Here is a 22,295-nt window from a genome sequence, read left to right as displayed (position 1 = left end):
TTATTTGAAATATCTTATTAACTTTTGCCCCTAGAAAAGGTCATCACAGCAGTAACTTAAATTCCAACATACAGTATGTGGCTTTTACCCTAGCTTCAACTTCATATTAGATTTGATTTTGTGTCTGTTAAAAGCAAGCAGGAGCTTTTTCATTAAAGTTTATTCAAGAAGCAGGAGTGTACAGCACCACAGTTTGGGATCTGTAGAAAGGTATTCCATATGAGCCCCACCAGACATCCAATTCAGTCTTTATTTTGGTGGGCCAAAACTAGAGTGAAGACAGTGTCAAATATCAGACATCTTTTTGATTATTTGTAGATATTTAAAACATACACATGTATAATAAGTCATTGTGGTATTTCAGGAACTTAGATCTTTTTACATTGTAAAAAGCATGTTTTCTTTTGTTGTTGTTTTTGTTTTTTTACACTACCTGTTTATGCTTATCTAAGTAACAGAATAAACTGCTATCCAAGTTAACACATTTGTTAGTGTCTTTTGGGTAAAGATTACATTCTGTTTAACTAGTCTATAGCTATTCATTAGTTTAGAGATCAGACTAAGTTGACCTTTCAGTGCAATTATAAGAAACCTGATGGTGAAATAAACATTTCATTATCTAAAATACAGTATGAGTCATTTTGCATGAAAAGGTCTAATATATTCCAAATACACCAAATAAAACAATTGAATGTGGTGTTTTAAACTGTGGTATGCTCCGAATATTCTTAAACAAACCTTAGTACTCCTTTCTTCCTCACAGCCGAAGTTACATCTAAACTACGTTACATTAAAATGTGTTATTCTCCTCCAAGCACTTAACAATACTTTCAAAATGAAGCAAACCCTTTGAAAAAATGCTCTAAACTAAAACAAAAACTGGACTGAGGTCAAAGCTGACCTGATTTGGGGGAGCTTCGGCTGTTAAGTGTTATAAGTGACCCTGCTCTGCCGTATTTTACAAAGTGGGGTCAGGGGCCCCCTTCAGGTCTTTTACAAGGCTTCCAGGATAAACTCAAGGCGATGGTGTCATTTAGCGCTGAAAACGTAAAGCAGCACAGGTTTGAATGATGAAACATTTGACATAGTGTTGATACGTATGGGAGACGGTTTAAAGGCTTTAAAGAGCACGTTTCGCTGGCTTTTACTGCTGTTTTGTCTTCAGCTGTGGATGTCTGAATGGTGTACTGAGTGGTAGAGGAAGAAAAAAAAAAGAAAAAGAGAGAGAGAGCTTCCCTGGCAGGCATCATCCCCCTCAGTCAGTCTGACCGCCCACAGTCCGGGGGGAGAAAGTGCTGCTTTGTGAATGAAGGGAGCGGCGGAGGACAAAAAAACAAACTTTACCAAAAATTATTTCCGGCGAGTAGGCAAACGATTTTATCTCCAACTGCGCAGTTTGGAGCGTGCAGCGAGGGACACCTGGGCGACAAGGAAGGACAAAACACAGTAAGTTAGGACGTCTTTAAGGACCTTGTGTGCCACTGATAGAAAGCAGATTGACAGGTTTTTTTTTTTTCGACGGAAAGATGCATGCATGGCAGCCTAACCGTGACTGGAATAACTGTCGTAGGATGGGATGATTTCAGGGCACAGTTTAACCCATTCTCCCACTAAAATACGACTACATTTCAAGAGTTACTGGTGCACACTGTGTAGCCTCCTTGTGACTAGTTTATATTTGCTGTCGTTAAAGTTGTTGCCATTTGTTTATTGGGGTTGATGTGGAATTTGTAAATAGCATCGCATATCTAATTTGACATCGGTTCCTCTTTATTAACCTTTAACTTTCAATTACTTCATCGCATTCATTTATTGCAAAATTAAAAATATTACCGGTCCATTGAATACAAACTGCTTTCCAGCGTGTTTCGCAACGTTTCATGACTCATGCCAAAGACGTGCATTCCCAATGTCACCATGAACAATACATAGACTCACTGAAGACCCCGTTCATGATATTATGAGGTTAATCCTCCAGAGAGTCTGGTGTAGTTAACATAAGATTTGATCATATAGCGTTGTGAGCATGCTTCAGTAACCTTTGCTTTTATGTGACTAACATTTAGTTTCAGATGTTTTGTATGAATGAAATCACTGTAGGCTATTACTTCAGTTTGCAAACCACCCAATTCTTTTATTTCATTGAAAAAAATTGTGGTCCTTTATTCATTTTTGCAGAATCTACTCTGTCCAGGCATTTAAAGGACAAATCATGGAGGTTAGTTTGGCCTGTGTGGTGTCTATCTGCATGCTGGCGGTTGTCTGTTGTGAACCTTGCCTCATCATCAGCGAGATCAATGCAGACAATCCAAGTTTTGACACCACTGAGTTTGTGGAGTTGTATCACACTAGTGGACAGCGGGCGTCACTGGATGGCTACACACTTGTCTTTTACAATGGGAATGGAAATGTAGCCTACAAGGTGCTGGATCTCAAAGGTCAGAGCACGGACGACAGAGGATTCTTTCTGGTAGGCTCTGTGGACATGCTGCCCAAACCTGCCATCCTTCTGCCACCCAACACCGTCCAGAACGGACCGGACGCCATTGTCCTCTACCACACATCTGCTGCTCGATACAATGAAAAGATGAACGTGACATCTCACGGATTAGTGGACGCCGTTGTGTACATGACTCGCCGCACGGGGGGCGCAGAGTTCCTGGCTGAAACTCTGACTCCAGGAGAACCAGCCTTCGTGGAGGATGAGACTGCCCTTGAGGGTGACGAGTCAATTGAGAGGTGTCTACTGTCTGAAGATCGCTGGGGCTTTCAGGTGTCCTCACCGTCTCCGGGTCAAAGGAACAATTGCACCGCATCTCTTAGTCCAGCAACCATTCCTGTCATAACCGAGCTGAAACTGGGAGGAGGGCAGGTGGACGGGTTTGTGGAGCTGACAGAGGCCTCAGCTGCAGATCCTCTGGTGCTAGTTGTGTTGGATGGAAGGATGGACCGGGTTAGTGTGAGTGCAAATGTGAATGTGGACAACGCAAGGAATGGGTTGATCTCCATGACTATAGAGAAGAGCTTCATGAAAGGTCAGTGGGCTGTGGGTTGTCGTCAGACACCTTCTGAAACCTAAACTAGAACTCAAAATGTCTCTCTGTCAGAGCCGAAAATACAGTATTTAAGGAAGAGGAAGAAGGTACCATTTATTAATCCTGTGAGGGGAATTTTAAGTGAATTGAAGACATTTTCCATAAATTTACATCCTGATATTCTGAAACCTAGATCTGAGTATTGGCAAATACCAATTTCATCTCCAATACTCTCATTTTATTTTTTGATAGCACATTGCTGTTTGTAATAGTCTCATGAAATTAGTAGATCTTTAGAAGCCACATGGTAATGGTAACAGATCAGTTCACTGACCGCATTTCCCCTTAGACTCAATTTCACATTTTGGGCAGTATTTGATTTCGATACTAATACTGGTGTCCATAATGGAACAACTCCATGTTGAGAAATGTCTATGCAGTGATCTATTTTATTTTCCCCCTCCAAACGTTTATTTTTATTTACTTAAAATTGGTAGTCTTTACACTTAAAATACATGATATTATAGAATACCTTTTAAATGAAAACACAAAGATTATTAAAATGGTTAAAATGACTCAACTGTTAATTAATAGAATTACACAAAATAAACCATTTGATGCTAAAATGTGTGTCTGACACTCGTCTGCAGACACAGGTGGTCAGGAGAGGCTGCCAGCTAAGCTGCTTCTAACGTTAGCAACGCTTGGTCCTTTTTATTCATTCACTTTTGTTTTACTGTAAATTCTTTGTTCCTGTTATTTTTTCTTCTCAGGAGATGAGTCTGGGGCAGTGGCTATTTACAGTGGCAGAGCATCAGACTTCCCTGTTGGCAGTTTTCTGAGCCACATACAGCCTTTGGATGCTTTTGTGTTTGCTGGACCTGGAAACAGGCCCAGTGCCAACCTCACAGAGACTCTCATCCCAGGCAGACATCCCTATCAACTCAGCAACAGGCAAGAGTCTATGACAGACACTGAAGGCTTTCTTATGTTTTTAATCTCAAGTGTACCCATGCCAGTATGAGTGAAGTACACACAGGAAGTGGAAAGAACAAGTGAGTTTGGCGGGACTTGTGATGTACTTTAGGTTATATTCAGCGGTTATTTTTTGAGACAACACCCAAGTGTTGTGAAACATAAAAATCTGTTTCACTCAATGGGGGAAAGGGTCGCCTGATGACCACTGTTCCTCTTTCCTTAAGCACTGTTTTCTTGTTTGCGGTGTGAATCACTGTGGAACAGTTCGCAGTCACATGTAAACTCTCACTCACTTTGACTCACAGACACTTCAAAACATTTTGCAGAGCAACTCTCAAAATCTACCAGCACGTTCATGATCAAAAATGGGCTGAAAGAAACATACTCTTATAAGAGCTAGCTAGAATGCTTCAAAAGACCAAGCCAGTACATCAAATATTAGCAGATATTAGTGTTTGCATTAGCATCCCAACACTTGATAAATGATAAATTATTCTATATGATCAATGTAAAGCTAAAATGGATCTTTATGTCTATAACTTTGTATGTTTTGTTTATATATTAAAAAAAAAATCAGTGATCCAATTGTCAAGTAATATTTTCGTTTTTTTTGTCAGTTGATACCTCATTAACTGATTTTATTAAATAGACCTATCATATGTGACACACTGTGATATCAGCAAATTTATTATCATTGTCCAAAGAACCGGTAACACGTGAGCACCAAACAAAGCACATATGAATGTCTTAACTTTTTCCAGGTATTAGTTATAAATGAACATTTTGGACTAAACAAAAAGTGACCGCATGCTGCTGTTGCTGTGAGAAAAGTTGGAGGCTGACCAAAGTCATCATGACTGATTGTAATGACACCCTAGATGCCTGTACCACATTTTATTTTGCAATTTATTTTGTGGAGAAAAACTGAATAACTTAACAAAAACTTCTAGGTCAAGGCGTTACTAACATGAGTAGGGTTCACCCTCTATGTTGAATGACAGTCAGTACAGAATTTTATTTAGTTTAGAGTTTAAGCCCTTTCAATAGTTGTTAAGATGTTACAGTCTCAATTAAAACACTGGTGCAGGAGACTCTGCTGATTCAGCTGAAAATAATGAAATGTGCTTTAGAACAATTTTCTCTGTTTAAGAGAAGTTTAGTTGGAAAGCAGCATACTGTAACTTTTCTTTGTTTTGAATTCTCCAACCAACACAAAAATGGTATATTTCATACATACATGTCTTTTTTTCCCCTCTAGTTTAAGGGAGGGAGGCTTCTATCTGAGTCGCTGTGGTGTGGCCACCTGGACCAGAGACCCTGGGGTCTTCTGGGAAGCCCCACAAACTCCTGGACAGCCCAACCAGTGTCCCTGGCCAAAGATCTGCCCTCACAGTATTGGTGAGTGTTTGAATGTGGTTCAGGACTCTTGAATTTATCTTGAAAGGTTAGAATGATTAAGATCTGTATCTTTGCTAGACCTTCGAAGATTCCCTAGCCCAAGATGATTATTATAGCACGCTTGACAGAAAACCAGTTTTGCTTTCTGTCTTCAGTGTCCACATGGTGAGGGAAAATAAAACCTATATGGTTAGCAAACAAACCCACAATTTGTCAGCAAATGTTCAATCAATTTACTTTCTTATTTGTAGGCGTGTGACTTTTTTCACTCATTTATGATCCACTTAAATATCAAACATCCGCTATGTTGGACCTTGTTAGCTGAGTAGTTTCAGTGCATGCCATGTAATGGCAGTGTCTCAGATGTCTCTTTGTATGCTAAAATTCTAAAGTAAGGCTATCATGCAGCATTTTGGCTGATGAAAACTATTGTCAAAGAAGTTATAATACATTACATAAGTTTCTTAAATAATGATATCCATATGTAACTTAAACTGTAATAAGAAAGTGTAACTTAATTGTTATTATGTTAATGTTTTATGTCCGTGTAACTTTGAAGCTATAAAGTAATCAAAGAAGTAGTTTCGAATTTCAAAGCCCTTTAAAGGTGATCGTTGTCACATCTGTGCCTTATTTTGTTAGTTGGTTCTACACATACAAAAGGCAATGTTTAAATGATAGGAGTTTTGATGTGAAACAATGTGCATGACAAATTGATATAATCGATGAGCTGTCGACAGAAAAAAAAAAGTCAGGATTTTTTGTAACGGTAAATATAAAGCGGAGCTCAACTTAATAATATATGACAACAAGATCTTGAAGTTTAGGCAGTTGAAAAGGGCAGGAACAAGGTCATACAAAGCGGTGGGAAATGTAGGATGACTCATCAGTATGGTGAGACTGTTGTTGATGAATTCTTGGCTGAGGTTGCATAAAGATCTACATGTATAGACATGTCTAGTTCAAGGTACTTTTATGTTTTCATCTTGAAGAACTGCCACTCTGCCAATGAAATGAATCTGATCCAACTTTAATAACAGGCCTAAGTCTCTAGCTCGACTCTTCAATTCTGTCGCCCCCCCGGTGGTTATGACACGAGCTAAAATACTCCATTAAACCCCTCACTACACTCTTGATGATATTTGATATTGATGATGACAATAACAATATTTAGGATCGTTTTTTGCTGATTTGAACTCTTAAGATCAGCTGTCAATGTTGATAAAATAAACAACAACAAAGTAACAAGTTGTAGAAGTTACTCTCAGATGTACGACACTTTGGACAAATTAGTCTGCAGAATGAATTGAAGAACCATACAGATATTCTAAGGATATACACGTTCAAAGTCAAACACATGGAACTCAGGCAAGTTAAAGGTTTAGTCATGAGCTGAGGAGCCAAGGACCAAAGCTAGAATAAAACAAAAGTTAAAAAAAACGTAACAACTGAGAGTTTTTAAAGGATACTATTACTTAAGGAAGAAACTGCTAATAGGAAAAAGAACAAGTACAGGAAGATATGATGTTCCTTGTAGCCTGCGAGAAGAATTTATAATGTACCAAAGCACAGTCTTTGGCTGGATCAGCGATGATTCTTATAGATTACATCAAGCCATCAGCCACATACAGTAAGTAGGAGGCTGAGGACATGCAGGTTGCAGAAAGAAAGGCAGAAGAAAACTTTCAAATAATTTCACAGTAACTTGACTTTATAAGGTTGATGCTCGATGGCGCATGCTCTGCTGCGACAACACCAATGTACCTGTGCTCAGCTGCGCGTCACATCTGTTGTCGGCGCGCTGCCCTTAAAACTGTATACTGGTGAAAAAGAATTTCCCCTCGGGGACAATAAAATAAAAAGTCTAGTCTGAAGTCTAACGTTTTGAAACTTTATTAAAAGCAATATTATCAAGTTTGCGTGTTGGACCTTTTTCCTGTCTTATGACATTTCATTTGGCTTCACTTATATGGCAGTCTCAGCATCTGACGAGGCTTTTAAGCATCTGAAACAGCAAATGACAAACTGGCATAGCACCAACCAACAGTTGGCAAAGTCTGCCTCATGTATGCCTCAAATACTGCCACCTAATGACTTGTTTTAGGTATTGCATTAATGCAGTAAAAGTGATGAAGTATTCACATTTTCTTCAAATGTCCTTGTGCATTGAAGAAAAACAGATAGTGTTGCTTTTCGTTAAATCAGGACAGAAACTTTTGAAACTCTCAAAATAAAGTAAAGTCAAGCAAATCCTTCTACAGTAGCTTACTTAAAATATCTTTAATCCTTTCCAGTCATTCCAGGAGGGACAGATTCACCGCCTCACCTCCCGCCCTGGGGAAACAGTGACTTCCTGATCAATGAGCTGAACACTGACACACCCGGTGCAGCTGAGGATGGCGAGTATATTGAGCTCTGGCACCCATCAGGACGCCGTGTGTCCTTGCAAGGAATCTGGATCCTTCTGTTTAGTGCACACAACAACAAACCCTACAGAGAAATCAGCCTGAGTGGACACTTCACCACCTCGAAGGGATACTTCCTGCTGGGCAGCGACCGGTTGGTGCCGGCTCCATCTCTCCGTCTGCCCCCAAACACCATCCAGAACGGACCAGACGCTGTGGCACTCTATCGTAGCCCTTATGGCCCACCGTCAGCCACGCAGAGAGGCATCCCCACCAGAGGCCTGCTGGATGCAGTCGTGTACCGGCAGAGGGGATCAGACAGGGAAGCACTGGAGCTTAGTAAAGCTCTCACTCCAGGACAGCTCCCCCTGCTGGAGGATCCAGAGGTTCTGCCTGGGGATGAGGCCCTGAGCCGCTGTCGAGGCCTTTACCCCTACGACCTGTCCGCTTTTTCAGTGAGTATGGCTGAAAGATGGCTTTGCTAGCTTAGAGCCTAGTGCAGTCGGGACGAACTCTTCTTTAAAAGTTAACATGATTAAACAATTGCAGAAGAGAGATGCAGTTATTAAAGGAATAGCTCTCCACTTCTGAAAACTGGCTTATTTGCACACTTGCAACAGATATTGATACTACTAACTTAACTAGAGATGTGCCAGTTACATTGTTTCATCTCTGTATTAAATCCGATTAGTAGACTATTAAAGTATGGGATCAGGCTTTAGACTAGCTGTATCAGAGGCTACATATTAAGCTACATTAAGGGGGCGGTAGGCAAAGCTGAGCATTAAGACTCTAAACACAGGAAAAACAAACTACCCACCAACTTTTTGCAGCCTCGTCAAAGGTGTCTATCTTCACATGAAGGCCGTAATTCCCCCTATGACTCTGTCATAGGGTGGAATATGGCACACCATTGTGAGGTTTGTTGTTGCCTGGCAACAGCTTGTTGCCATTTTGAGAAAGGAAACAACACGACGGTATGTATTTGTGGTTGTGACACTTCAGCCTGCCTCACACTGTGGGAGTTTTAAAATCCTTCCAGATGTTGAATGAGGGTGGCATCACACACGTACTTCAAGGAGAATCCGAGCAGAGATTTGTCTCCATAATCTCAAACATGCTACAGGATGTGAAAACACAGCACAAACTACAGTATTAAGGCCTTTACTCTGAGATTATTGTGACATATCTGCATGTCCTTCAGGACATACTGCAGACAACAAAAAGGTGCAATTTGGTGTTGAACAGACTGTTTTAGACATCTTCAAGTACTTGATTATTTATGTCAGTCATAAATCCTCGCACCAGGAGACTTTAGGAACTATTTCTCAGAATGCTGACGTATGCCTTTAAAGTATTTAACAAGCTCTTATTAGAGTGAGCAGCACTGTAACCAGATCTGTTATCCTTTTGCCCTAACATAGACAGCAGTTCTATCCTTATTGTATACACACTTATTATGATAATAATCAATCCCAACAGGTGGCTCCACCCACCCCACTGAGGGAGAACAGCTGCCCCCGCCCCCCTCCAGCCCCTGAGGGCGTGGTCATTAGCGAGGTGGCTAGTGGACATTGGACCAATCACAGCCAGCAGAGGGCCTTTATCGAACTACACGGGCCTCCTTTGACGGATCTGCAGGGTCTGGTGCTTTCCGTGTTCGAGCAGGAGCGCAGTGGTACCGTCATTGCCCTTCCTCTTACAGGATCTATCGACCAGGATGGATTTTATATAGTAGGAAATGTCAGTGGAGCAGGTGAGACATGAAAAAGACCTTATTAAGGGAAACTAATAGAAAGATTTCCTGTCTCCCTTAACTGTTTTTATACCCCTTCGTCCTCACCTTATGCTCTCTGCACTCCTTCACCTCCTCTCTCTCCTGCATAGATCAGACTTTCCCAGAAGGCTCAACAGTGCCGGTACGAGGAGCGGTGGTCCTCTGCTATGACCTGTTCAGTGTTTGCAGGGCTGGAACAGCGCTGACAAACTCCAGCCTCAGAGATGTTCTTGTGTTCAGTGAAAAGCAGCAGCTGCTCTCCTCTCTTTCTACCAGCAGAGGGAGACAAGTGATTCCAGCTGTGAGGTAAGCACAGTCCAACAACACACTGAGGGCCAGATTTACTAAGATCTCAATTAAAGAGTACTAAATTGCGTGTTCACCGCAAAAGTTTGCACGTTTGGCTTGTGGGCGTTTTGCGGGTGATTTACTAAGAACATTTGCGTGAATGACGTCAGGTGCAAACCTTGTGGAGGCGGTAGTATTTCTGTCAGGCTTTTGCGTGTTCTACTGGTTTACGTCACAGAGAGTTTGGACGGAAAGCTGGACGACTACAAGCGCAAAATAGATATTAGTTAGAGGCAAATGAACGTCCAGTATTTTTAAGTAATAGCAGATAAATCTGAATATAACAAAAGGAAAAAGTGGCTTATAGAAGCTGGTCAGCGCTGTGTCTGATCGGACATAAACCTCATGGCAACAGGTACTGAAGTTGGGGGTACAAGCATGGTGAGCCCCCCATTAAAGCGTCCCACAGCGCAGCAGCAGGGGAGAGGGCTGCAGAGTGAAGAGACGAGCGTGCTCTGGAGCGCACCAGAGACGCGTAACCCGAGAAAATGAAATGCCCAGTTTAAAATGTAATGTTGACGAGAAGAGGAAAATAGGACGACATTAGTGTCAATGTTGAAATTCTATAGAATGCAGACGCTGTAAATGTTCAGTTACAGTTTAATCATGGCGTTTCTTTTAAACTATTATTGAAGCAAGATACAAAATAAATGCATACCATTTATTTTTCTGTCATTTAAACATGTTAACACGTCTTTTATTGTGCCTATGTCTCCTCCTAACTGCAGAATGCAGTGCATAACACTGGGGCTCTTGGATTAGCATGTTCTTTTCAAAGGTGTTAAATTCAGACACCGTCACAACCACCGCAATTTTAGCCTGGCTTGGTAAATCACATTGTGTGTACGAACTTCACTTCTTTACATTTTCTCCTCCCAGTATTTTGCGCACTTGGGCAGAAATGCCTCATTTTGCATATTCGTTAAGGCAAACGTACTAAATGAACAGTACGTGTTGTTTTGCTCATATGAAAGACGCAATCCTCACTGCACGCTGTTAGTAGATCAGATAGCACATTTTTTGCTGGTGGTATCAAGTTTGCACACGTTTTAATACACGCAAACCTTTAGTAGATCTGGCCCTGAGACTTTAAAATATGCTATTTAATAGTTAAAGGACGACATGTAAATGTGCCTTGTTATTATTTTAATTGGACAGGGAGAAAACACTGCCAGAGTCCTTGCTGGTTAAAGGATCTTAGTTCCTGCTCAGTGTTTTCAACACAGACAGCTTCTTTTTTTTTTTTTTACCAGGGCAGGTTCAGTTTTTAAGACTGGATTAAACCAATTTAATATAACTTGCCAACCAACCAGAGTATGTGGGCACAAATGTCACTTTGCCCAACATTAGTGGAAGTGTTTCTCATGTAACTGGTTTTATTGCAGTAAAAGTAGGGTGACAATGTGCCTGTTAGTCGGCATGGACAATATAGGACTCTGAATCCAAAGCTACTGAATAGAAAAAACCCTCATTATATTTTTATTTTTTTTTAGCTGTGATTTTTCCTATTCTAAATGTAAAGTTGTCCCTGGCAAAAAAACAAAACAAAAAACAAAAGAAAAACTCTACCTTAGGGGAGAGAAGATGTGTGCATCTACCTTCTTTACAAACCAATTTCCTTGTGGGAAACCCAGGCTTGGTAGCAGTGATTGGCTTAATGCAGCCTTCTACCACAGCATCCATATTGCTTCAGTGCTATCTTTTTATGTGATCAATTGGATGATTGCAAAGTTTACAAAAAGACGTGTCCAATTTTATATCCACTTATTGAGGCACCTGGCTTCCCCCTCCTCTCTTAAGGCAGAAATGTGCAATGACTGTCATCGTTAAAAGTCAAATCACAGATAAAGATTCAACTACCAGAAGAGGATGATGATTCATGTCAGGTCAAACATCAAGATCATTCATTTAAGACTGATTTTCATCAAGTTTAACTATGATGCTCTTTTTACACATGCATCCCCGAGAAACATACTGTGAATATGTCCAATGACATGTAGCACTGATTTAAAGGCAAATAACCGTTTATTTTACTTCATGTGTTGCCTCCTTGCATGTAAGCTTACATTATGTTACAATAAAAGGCAGCAAGGGTCACATTTTTAAATAGCGTTTACTGAAATAGATTGGTCAGCATTATTTGTGTGCAAATAATTAGTGTTAAAGGAATACTTCACCCATTTACATGAAGCTGTTTATCATTAGAAACAGGGTAGTAGTGTTGAAAGGTCGTGAATCCAACCCTCATTTTTCTCGTCTCAGGGCAAAATGAGGGTTGAATTCACGACCATTCAACACTACTACCATGTTTCTAATGATACACAGCTTCATGTAAATGGGTGAAGTATTCCTTTAATTAGTTTTAAAGGTCATAACTGTAATCTTGACAAAAAAAAAAGTTGTCAAACCGGTTTTCATGTTATGTTTTACTTCTTTTACTTCTCATGAACTCTTTTCATCACTCTTGCTTCTACTGTATATTTGGATTGTTGCAAACCTGTGCAGGTCAGTAGAAGATGGCCCCGTCTCCCTGAGCCGTTGTTCATGCTGCGAGGTGAGAAGCTCCTCCTCCTGGACGAGCTCATCCCCCACACCTCACAGCACCAACCTTTGCCCAAGCTCCGCCTTCTCAAGTCACATCGACCTCTGTCTCGGACCCTTGTCCAGTGACTGGCACGAGCAATCAGGAGGTGAGGCAATTATTTATTTATTTAAATTGAATAAAATAGGGCAGGTAGGGTGTAGACTTTATGATTTTGGGAATGTGGGTTGATTAAAGAAATATTTAAGTTGACTGTCAGATTGTTTTGGCTCGCCCCCCGATTTATTGCAATGTTTAGCCCAGAGAAAATAAGCCTTTTTAAAGGCTGCTGTCTTTTGCTGTTATTGTCACAGACTGCAGTGCTCTGATCCGAGGGAAGAAAGTGGCTGAGGTGGCCGACTACCTCGAGCAGAGGTGTCACTGTGGTATCTCTGCCTTGTATCTTCAAGGTGAGGAAATATGTTTATAGGTGTACATTGAAACATTTAGCTGTATTCAAATTTAAGAAATGTTTCATCCCTCAGATGAAATAAATTGTGTGTTCGTTCAAATGAATTCAGTAAAGGAGGACAGAAAAGATTACAGATCACTGAGTTCACTGAGACAGAAGCAGACATTTAAGTCGACTCAGTGCAGTGCTGTCGTCACTGTGTGGTAGTGAAATATGGAAAAGAAGATGAAGAAGTGGTTCCGATTTGAAAAAAACAAGGTCCTGGGGCCTCTTTTATCAGCAGTGCTGCTACACATTGCTATTCAGGGAGCGTACCGGAGCAGTTGGGGGTTCTATGCCTTGCTCAAGGGCACCTCAGCAGTGCTCAAGAAGTGCTTGGGCACTTCTCCAGCTACTAGAACAACTTCCATATTTTGGTCTGCATCAGGACAACCCAAGTCACTACAGACTGAATCACTGATCATATTCCATAATGCTCCGTCATTTTCATGACAATGAGACATTGCCTATTTAAAGCTGTCCGGTCCCCGTCTGCACATTACATAGAACATGACAGCTACCTCGCTGAGTTAATGGCTTATTATGAGTCATTTTAGTCAGTTACAGACATAACACTCTGAGGTGAATGAAGGCTGTCAACGTTGTGAATCGGCGTGCTTGTGCTCGACGACAGAGTTAACTGGCTTGAGGGGAGATATTGACTCCTCAAAGTCTGACAGTGTTGCAGATTTCTGTTACCCTGGAGACATAATAAATACAAGAGTTTACAGCTGAATCCAGTGCGATTTAATATTTTGTGTTTTAGGATGTGTGAAATATTTCCATTTTTTCTTTTTTCTTTTTGGAAATGAGCTACACTCAAGCCTTATTCTTGCTGAGGGAAATGTAGAGACAGACATGCTGAGGTTATTATATTAACAACTCACTGTGTTCCTTATATAAACATACATCCTGTTCTGTGCCCTTCAAATGTAATTGCCTACCTCCGGATCACACAGTGTGCCAAACAGCCTTATGTGTGGATGATTAAACCTGCATCTGTTTGTCTGTGATTAAGGAGCAAATTTTTCCTGTGTGTCTGGCTGGCTGCGAGTGTGGGGTAACATCCAGGCACTGTCGGACCATCAGAAGGCCCTCATTATCCAGACATCACACATGAGTCCTTCATCTGCTCAGACAGACGTCTGCTCAGCTCCATCAACAGACAGATACACCAGCACAGGTGGGTCAGCAGTTCCCTGTCAGTACCATGCAAGTTCCACCACTGCCTAATTAGTGTTTTTAATGCAAAATGTGACTAAAAAAACCCAACCTACTACTTATGAGCTAAAAATCCAAAGTCTATAAACTATTAAATTACCATCTTCTCTGGCTTTGATAACTTTTAGAATTATTTGAGGTGACGTAAGTTCTCAACTAAGAAATGTTGAAGTGAAGTTAGATATTTTAACGAAACATTAGCATGCAATTCTACTGTACCTTTAAAATGTAAATACTGTACTGAGGCAGCATGAGAGACAGAGGCCGACAGGGTATGAACTAAAAGCAATGACCTAATGAAATAGTCACAAAGGTAGTTATTTAGAGAGAGAGCGAGAGAGAGAGACACAGAGCGAGAGAGAGAGAGCACCAACTGAGGACAGGAGCCTTGCTCACATCAAAAGTGAAGCATCTCATGGCTTAGTTTTAATAATGTCAACGTACAGCTGCTGATTCTGTGCTGAACTCCTGTAACAGATTATCGGTTGATGTACAGCTGCTTGCTGCTGAACTCATATTAATCAAGGAATATCAAGTGGAACTTTTCAAAACGCGGGGGGTCGTTTGCCGATCCTTATTGTGCTTTTAACCCTCTGAGATCAAGTTTGGTGGTATAATTAAACAATCACTCTGATGTTAGTTAAACATCTTTCTCCTTACTGAAATCAGGGCTCTCAAGAACAGTAAGCGAAAAAGTATAAAGTGATGCATACAATTTTTTCCAGTGAACATAATCAAAGCCTTTCCTTACACACTTAAACCTGCTTTCATGAACATTTCTGCACATTGAGACTGCTAGTGGAGAGGGAAATTACCCGTTGGTGTTTGAGTTATAATCTTTAAGAATTACATGAATCTCTTTTTGAATGCTCCAGGAGCAGCTTTTCAACAAATGATCACTGTTATTTCAATATGCATCTTTTTTCATAATAGTGGCATCCTGATCTGTTGACTTGTATCACAATAGTGCGAGGTTGAAGTAGTCTGAGGTTTAAAAAAAATAAAAAAGTATAATGAAGGTGTTCTTGCAGTCAGAGGGAAGAGAAACATTTCCATTCAAGTCAAGAAAATTGAAAAGAAGAAATGCACTCATCTGGGAGAAAGAAAAAAGCTTTTTATGGTGAAGTACTAAAAGCAGGGATGATTCATGGGGAAGGAAACAAGCTGAGGTGAAAAAATGCCCTGAACCTTTTCACAGTGTGAGTGGTAAGTCTGTCATAATAAAGTTGTTCAACACGAGACATGGCCATTTTGTGAGCCGATCAGATTTTGACATTTAAGATTGAAAGAAAAGGAATGACTTTTACTGTTAGATCCTTACTTCACAGTGTGTGGCACACTTTGTTTCCACCAATACGATCAGCTTTTAAGACCAATAAACTACAGTATTTAATAAAGAGAAAAAGAGGGAGTCTCTTTAAATGCATTTGTGGCATTAAAATGTTTGCGATACAACATTTCAAATGCTATTCTTTTTTATTTTAGTAGCTGCTTACTGCAGATGTGATTCTCTCCCGTGGTGCTGCGTCTTTTTAAAGAAGCCTCCACACATTTGGCTCACTTTTGTGATAACAGAGCTGCAAGTGAACATTTCTAAAACAGGCTGGAGCACCCAAAGGCTCAATTAAAATCAAATAAAAAGCTGTTTGTAAATCTGTTACCTGTGGTCACTGTTTCATAAACTTTGCACACAGAGTTGTGTTGAAAATCTCTGTAAAGATGAAGTTTAAGTCTTCATTGTACTGTGACTGTGTGTGGCAGATATAATCATTTTGGATCATGGATTCATAAAGTGCACAAACAAAACAAAAGCAAATCTAGAAAGCGACAGCTGTAGACATTAAACATGACTGCAACACTCTGCAGTCCAGGTTTGCAAAAGTATTCAAATGTACACAATCATCTTGGTCGAACATGTGATGAACACTAAAAGAGATTGTTTAAAGACACTAAGTTGTGCAGAAAAGGCAAAAAATGTTCGGGATGGAGGAAAGGGAAACATTTTCATTAATTACGCAAAGATGTTGACGTTTTAATTTTGCTTTGTTTTTAAAATAGCTGGGTTATTGTGTTCTTAGAAATTTCTCCAAAAGCAGGTATGCACAGTCACACAATGTGTTATATGGATGTAAAAGTCATTTTAATATGTAATACATTGAATACCAGAAATGTAATGACGCAACAAGCATCTTGTGATGAAGTCTTTTTCAGTCACTGTCTCACTGCTACACAGGGAAATGTCATAAAGCTGAAATAAATAGACGGACAAACTGCACCTCATCAAGTCTTTTCTACAAAGAGCATCAGAAGGGTTTCCTAAAAAAATACAAATCTGCTGATTTGAATGTCATCTGAATGTTTGAGTTTGAGTTTCAATATATTGATCGTTCAGAATCTAACTGAGTGTTTGCTTCACTGTCTCCTAGCATCTGCCCTGGGCTTACAGATAGGTCTGATTGTAGCGGTCCTCCTGCTGCTGGGACTAGGAGCTGCTCTGGTCACATATTTCTACAGGAGGAGGTGAAGAGTCTTGTTCTTTTTATTATCTCATGTCACTCTCATCTCTGCTACATGACAACAATGATGCTAAAAAAAAGTCTGATAATGAACACTACTGACCTACTGAGAGTGGCACTTCTTCTATTGAATACACTTTGAACTTTTTATTTATATATTTAAATAAAAAAACATCTTATTAAGCGGGTATGCACTTACGGCCTTTTCTTCCCTGATCCCCTGTGATAAGTGCTCATATCATTTAGAAAAGACGTCTCTGAGGAGGAAATGAAACACCAGCAGCCCACAGTATACCGTTAAAATACATCTCCACAAAGATAGATCCCATAAAAGCTGTGAATGAAGATACGTCTGTAGATCAGAATTTAAATATGAGGAGTCAAATGACATAATGATAAATGAGATGTGCCTAGCAGCTGGTAGTCAGCTAGAAACATCCGTCTACTTCTCTTGAAGCGTTAGTTTTTACAGATACAGTGTTGGAGTCGAGTCACCAAACCTTGATTCCGAGTCTTAAGTGCTCAAGTCCAAGTTGCTGAGTCACCAAAGAAATATCAGAGTCGAATCCCCATTGCCCGAGTCTTAGTCCTCAATATTAAAGTTTGAGCTGAGTTCAAGATGGGCTTCAGTTCTCCATTTCAGCCCATACTGTACACGTATATGTAGGAGACATGTTAAGACTTCTAAAGTGCAAGACAGGTTTTCACCTTTAGGTTCAAGTCATTCACTTTCTCTGTCGGAACTTGCACTGCAGTGTCTGTCAGGTGTGGCTTTAGTGAAGAAGCCAAACTCTTTTTTTGACCGCTCCGCCCAACTACAGCGCACAAAGTGCTTAGAGTGAGTGTACAAGATTTCAACAACAATCTTGCATATGAATATATTAAAGCCCATTCGTGAATGAGCTATACATATTGTATAGATGATGAAGACAAGGCCTTTGGGAGCAAAGCCAAGGAAATGCATCAATTGGCAGTGGCAAGGGTAGCTGCTATAATTACCTTTATTCATCATGTTAAATGCTTCTCAGCTGGTCTATAGCTCTATTATCTGAGTCGTTTTGTTGTCACTGTACATCAGTCTGAGAGGGTGTGCTGCTGTTAGAACAAAGAGCCAAATTATCAAACTATTGTAAATCATGTTCAACATTTCTGGTGATGTCTTTATTGTATTCCATGAATGTACTCTTCAAGTCCTTCCTTGAAAGGATTAGTGAAGCCGTTTCCAGTAATTTACCCTTCATGTTGCCATGTGTGCAAAGATGTCAATCAATTGGGCCATTTACTTGGGCCACTGTCCTCGTCTTTGCTGCGTATTGATATATTGAAGGAAGTGTGAGCGTTACCTTCAGACCTTCTTTGGGTTGATCTATGACATCACATCCCAGGCATTATGAGGAACAGTGAAAACATGGAGGACTTTACAGCTCTGTACATTTCTATGTTCTTTTCGGTGAAATGTGCGGACCACCAACCGTAACATCTAAGTGTGTTCATCTTCTGAGATCATCATCTGAGAACTCTAAATAACAGAGCGTAAACAAATCAAGTATGAACATTTAAAAACTACAATTAAAATGATTATCACACAACAGCTTCGAGCGACACAACCAAAGACCATGACATTAGAATATTGCATATATTCTAATGTCATTTTTTTTAAGTTTTAAGGATTTGAAAGTTGGCTGAACTTCACTTAAGAGATTTATATATTTTATCTATTTTTCTATTATATTTTCTATTTAAAAATAGAACAACCTTTCAACACTTTATTCTCTTTATTTTTTTCCCCCCACAATCCAAGTATCTGTCACAGTGTCAGCCTTAAAGAACATTACATTTCCCAGAAATGTCATGAGTAAATATCAGGTTTTGGTGTCACACTGCTGCTTAGACCTGAGTGCTTACTGTCTCGTCTTAACATTTTCAACTGAAAAAGGAAGTCTGCAGTGAAGATACAGATTTGAACACCATCCCTTATCATCCAACCAGCACTACTTCTGTTTCTGTGAAAAACATACTTCTTAATATTTATCCTTATAACTCTATTCATGCGTTTGTGCAAGAAATAAAAAGTGAGTGTTTTCACACTGTGCTGTGGGAAATGAAGAAAATCACACACTTAATTAGAGATACAGTATGTTGAGGGCAGACTGTGAACAAAAAAATGGTAAAACTTAAAACTTTATCCCTTAATGACTTGGGAATGCTTTGAATATTAGCTACTGTAAAATAATTGCAATGTGTAGATCTCTTAAGGGGCTAAATATAAGTCTTTGTTTATATTCATACTGATGCCTCTGTTCTCAGGCGTCCTCTGGACTATTACACCATGGAGCTGAGCGAGCACGCAGAGGGACTGTCAGACCTATAATCCATGCTTTGAAACACTGCGTTTGCACCTGGAAGTGCTCTTGTGCGTGGGAGGACTTGAACAGAAAGATGGAGAGAAGGGAGTAATATTTACTTACTCCTGTTGGTTATGGGTTGTTCAACAACGAGTGCCACCACAAGTGTCCTTCTGTGTCTTTAGGAGATCACTGATGAAATGACTCTTAAATGTCTGTATAACTTGTGGTTGCATCCAGTGTGACACAAACTCATCAAATCAGACAACCCAAGAGAGGAATTTTCAGAAATGTATATATATTGTCTATTTTTCCCTTAATGTCAGAGCCTGTGAACAGTTGTGGTTACTACTTTAAAGAAGAGGACAGGGAGCCTTTTTGTCTTAAATACTTGAGTCCTACATGATCATTTTTATTGACTTGTTCTTGTTACTGTGGAAAAGGACAGCATTTTAAATTGAAAAACAACCTTTCTTTGAATTTATGCAGTAAGCTATATCAGTTTAACATGGCATTATCAGCTGGAACGCAAGTGTTCTAACAGATTAAGACAATATTTTATAAGCTCACATTTACGTCAACATCATCGACCTTGTGCTTCATTTTCCTGCTACTTGCTGTCAAATCTGCTCAAAGGGGCCTGACTGTCTTTAAATGTGAAAAACTGTAACCACTGTTGTACGCGCACTAAAAACGGTTTACATTTTCCTCAAAGAAAATCAGAAAAAAAGGGACGTCAGAGACTGATGAAGTGTTTTAAATGTAGAGTATTTGACTTTTGAAATGAGACTGTGTAAAAAAAAAACAAAAAAAAACCTGAGCTGTTTTATGTTTGACTTTTTTAAATGGGCTCGGAGTCCTCGACTGTGCCTTTGTGTTGTTTGATCAGCTGATCCCTCGATTTAGACGGAGGGCAGTACAGCTGACCTTGCTACAGATATGAGTGTAAATACGACAGAGGTAATGCTTCTCCAAGGAGTGGAGCAGTAACTTCAAATATGAAATAATTTCTTTATTTTCTTACACAGAAATATAGAAAATGGTTGTGGTTTGGGAAAAAGATGAAATGTTTTGGTTTAGTTCTACTTTTTTCAAAGATAAAAAAAAAGCTTATATTTGAAATTAATCATTAAATCACCAGTATAAAGTGCCATAAAATAAACAGATAGGGATATCCTCATTTTGTAATAGAGTGGATGTGCTGATGACCTTTTACTGCTGCCTTACTCATCTGCTGAGCTGCAGGCTATGGTGAGAGTGATTTAATTGCCCTGGTGAGCAAGCGTATCCCCTCAGAGCCATTCGTCCCATTTTCATTTTTAAAATATTGATGTTAATTAATACAGCTATCCATAGCAAATTAACCCTATATACTCTGTTTTATTTTACAGCTAGTTCAACCTTGTTTAAAAAAAATAGAAGAAAGTAAACCAGCTATTTTATATAAGTCTTCTGTTTAGCTGTTAAAGTAAACAAATATGTTTGCCCTTTTAAAGTGATGTTCAGGAAATGTCCTGTGTTGTAATCTTGTTTATTTTTCGGTTTTTCAGGAAGATGACACATGTAAAAGTTCATAATAGAAGGCTATTTGTCCTCTAAGGTTCAACCCAAATACAACATGGATTATGCAAATGAGTTCACACTTGTCAGTAAAATAAAAAGTGAACTATGTTTGACCCTGAAGAAGCTGGAAGATCCCTGAACACATTATCAGTCACCACTCGTACTCAATGCAGGATTTCAATTGATAAATCAATGTCCATGCCAACATATTTCCGATGCATGAAGTGCAATGACAGCCATCACAATAGTAGAGTATTATTCTATGGCTGAACACATCCTGCAGTTGAAAGTGTGACAGCAGCATTGAAAGGAATAATGTGCAACATTTTACACAAAGCAGCAGTTTAATGTAGTTTATCCTCTGTGAATGTCTACAATGAGTGAGAAGTGCGAGTCCTGCTGGCTGTGTTGTTGTCGGAGCTGTGTTTACATGAACAGGAAGGTCCTCTTCTATAAAAGCTGTTTTAGTCAAGGACCAGAGAATTGAAGTACTCACTGCTAATTTGAATGTCAACTAAGCCCTTTTTAGATCACGGCAATCCAGTGTCAATTTTTATTCAATGTGAAGCCACTGGCTAACTAAAGAGCGCTAACATTAGCCCATTCACACAACAATGCAGGCTACAGGCAATTGCAGCGTGAGAAAAAGGACAATTTTGTCTGTCGCTTATGTCGAACTCCTTCGTGCATATGTGAGTGGAGGGGGGTTGGAGATGTGTCGCTGGAGGATTGCAGAGGCTTCGGTATGGCTTGGTTTCATGCTGGTGCACAAGGGCGACATCTACCAGATTAAAAAGTTGCACATTCTTACTTTAAATGTAACTCAACACAGACCAGAAACTCACAAATGTTTTTATGTATATCACTGGTTCATCCAATGGTCTACAATGGAGAACATAGACACTAGAAATTCAAAGAAAACAGTGGAAAAAGTAAACTTTGCATCGTCTGCATCACCTGGTTGTAATTTATAAACTTTCTTTCTGATGTTTGCTCCCAGTTTATTTTTTCGATCAATGTTGCGCACATGTAGCAGGTGTTCTGAAATAAAATACTTCCATGGATGTGTACTTTGGTTTATCATTTAATCTGTTGTGGGAATTAATGTTATTTCTTGAATTATATCGTCAACATATACATCCTGTACTTAGTTCTAAAGAATTGTATTATTCATAGACTTCTGCCCTATGTTTCTAACCTGTGTATATATTGTATAAATAGAGCAGAAATTCATTGAGCACTACTGTGACTCAAATTACAGCAGCCACACTTGAGTTTGCCGTGTACTTATGGACTTCCTGACATCAACTTAATCCTATCTTAGCTTTTAACTAGACCAGAAATCATTCATTGGTCTCCCTGCCGAAGTACAGTACTGAATTACTGATGCATTTTTAGTCATCACGAGGCATCTCATGTCTCTGCTCTCTTCTGTGCTTCAGCAGTCACTGTGTAGATGAGCAGAAGTCGAAAAAGAAAACGTGGTAAAAAAGTTGCAGGTGTATTATAATGCCACTATGCTTGCTCAAAAACAAAGCTGAAGTTTTTTTTTTTCTTCACTGTTCAACCTGCAAACCACAACACAGGAAGACAGATCAGACAGGAAGGCGCCCCAGCATGAAACTGTTTGATACAACAGTGCAAACGAAAGATGACTGATGACTAAAAGTGCACCGG

General features: G+C 39.7%; 1 protein-coding gene across 2 annotated transcripts; it reads left to right on the top strand.

The window, feature by feature from the left end:
- The first annotated feature begins 550 nt into the window (after positions 1 to 550).
- LOC306817039 (uncharacterized protein) lies at positions 551 to 21,688 on the top strand. Of its 2 annotated transcripts, XM_079333588.1 has the most exons (12): positions 551 to 1,446; positions 2,179 to 3,035; positions 3,809 to 3,989; positions 5,272 to 5,411; positions 7,706 to 8,271; positions 9,299 to 9,572; positions 9,704 to 9,899; positions 12,447 to 12,631; positions 12,837 to 12,932; positions 13,992 to 14,156; positions 16,621 to 16,714; positions 19,018 to 21,688. In XM_079333588.1, the coding sequence occupies exons 1-12, from the start codon at positions 1,307 to 1,309 to the stop codon at positions 19,079 to 19,081; spliced, it is 2,958 nt and encodes a 985-aa protein (XP_079189714.1). In that variant the 5' UTR covers positions 551 to 1,306; the 3' UTR covers positions 19,082 to 21,688. The 2 variants fall into 2 exon arrangements, with proteins under 2 accessions (XP_079189714.1, XP_079189715.1); XM_079333589.1 differs by lacking the exons at positions 12,447 to 12,631; positions 12,837 to 12,932; positions 13,992 to 14,156; positions 16,621 to 16,714; positions 19,018 to 21,688 and adding an exon at positions 11,742 to 11,894.
- The last annotated feature ends 607 nt before the right edge of the window (positions 21,689 to 22,295 follow it).

This window comes from Symphodus melops, assembly GCF_947650265.1.
Source record: "Symphodus melops genome assembly, chromosome: 21".
NCBI classification, from domain to species: domain Eukaryota; kingdom Metazoa; phylum Chordata; class Actinopteri; order Labriformes; family Labridae; genus Symphodus; species Symphodus melops.
Note: the sequence above shows the minus strand (reverse complement) of the source record. Positions and strands in the feature narration are given on the sequence as shown.

Excerpts from the sequence above, each read along its gene's own strand:
- LOC306817039 (XM_079333588.1), top strand. The coding sequence starts at position 1,307 with ATGAAGGGAGCGGCGGAGGACAAAAAAACAAACTTTACCAAAAATTAT. Across the intron at positions 1,447-2,178 it reads ACAAGGAAGGACAAAACACA|AATCTACTCTGTCCAGGCAT; the intron begins GTAAGTTAGGAC and ends TCATTTTTGCAG. Across the intron at positions 16,715-19,017 it reads ACATATTTCTACAGGAGGAG|GCGTCCTCTGGACTATTACA; the intron begins GTGAAGAGTCTT and ends CTCTGTTCTCAG.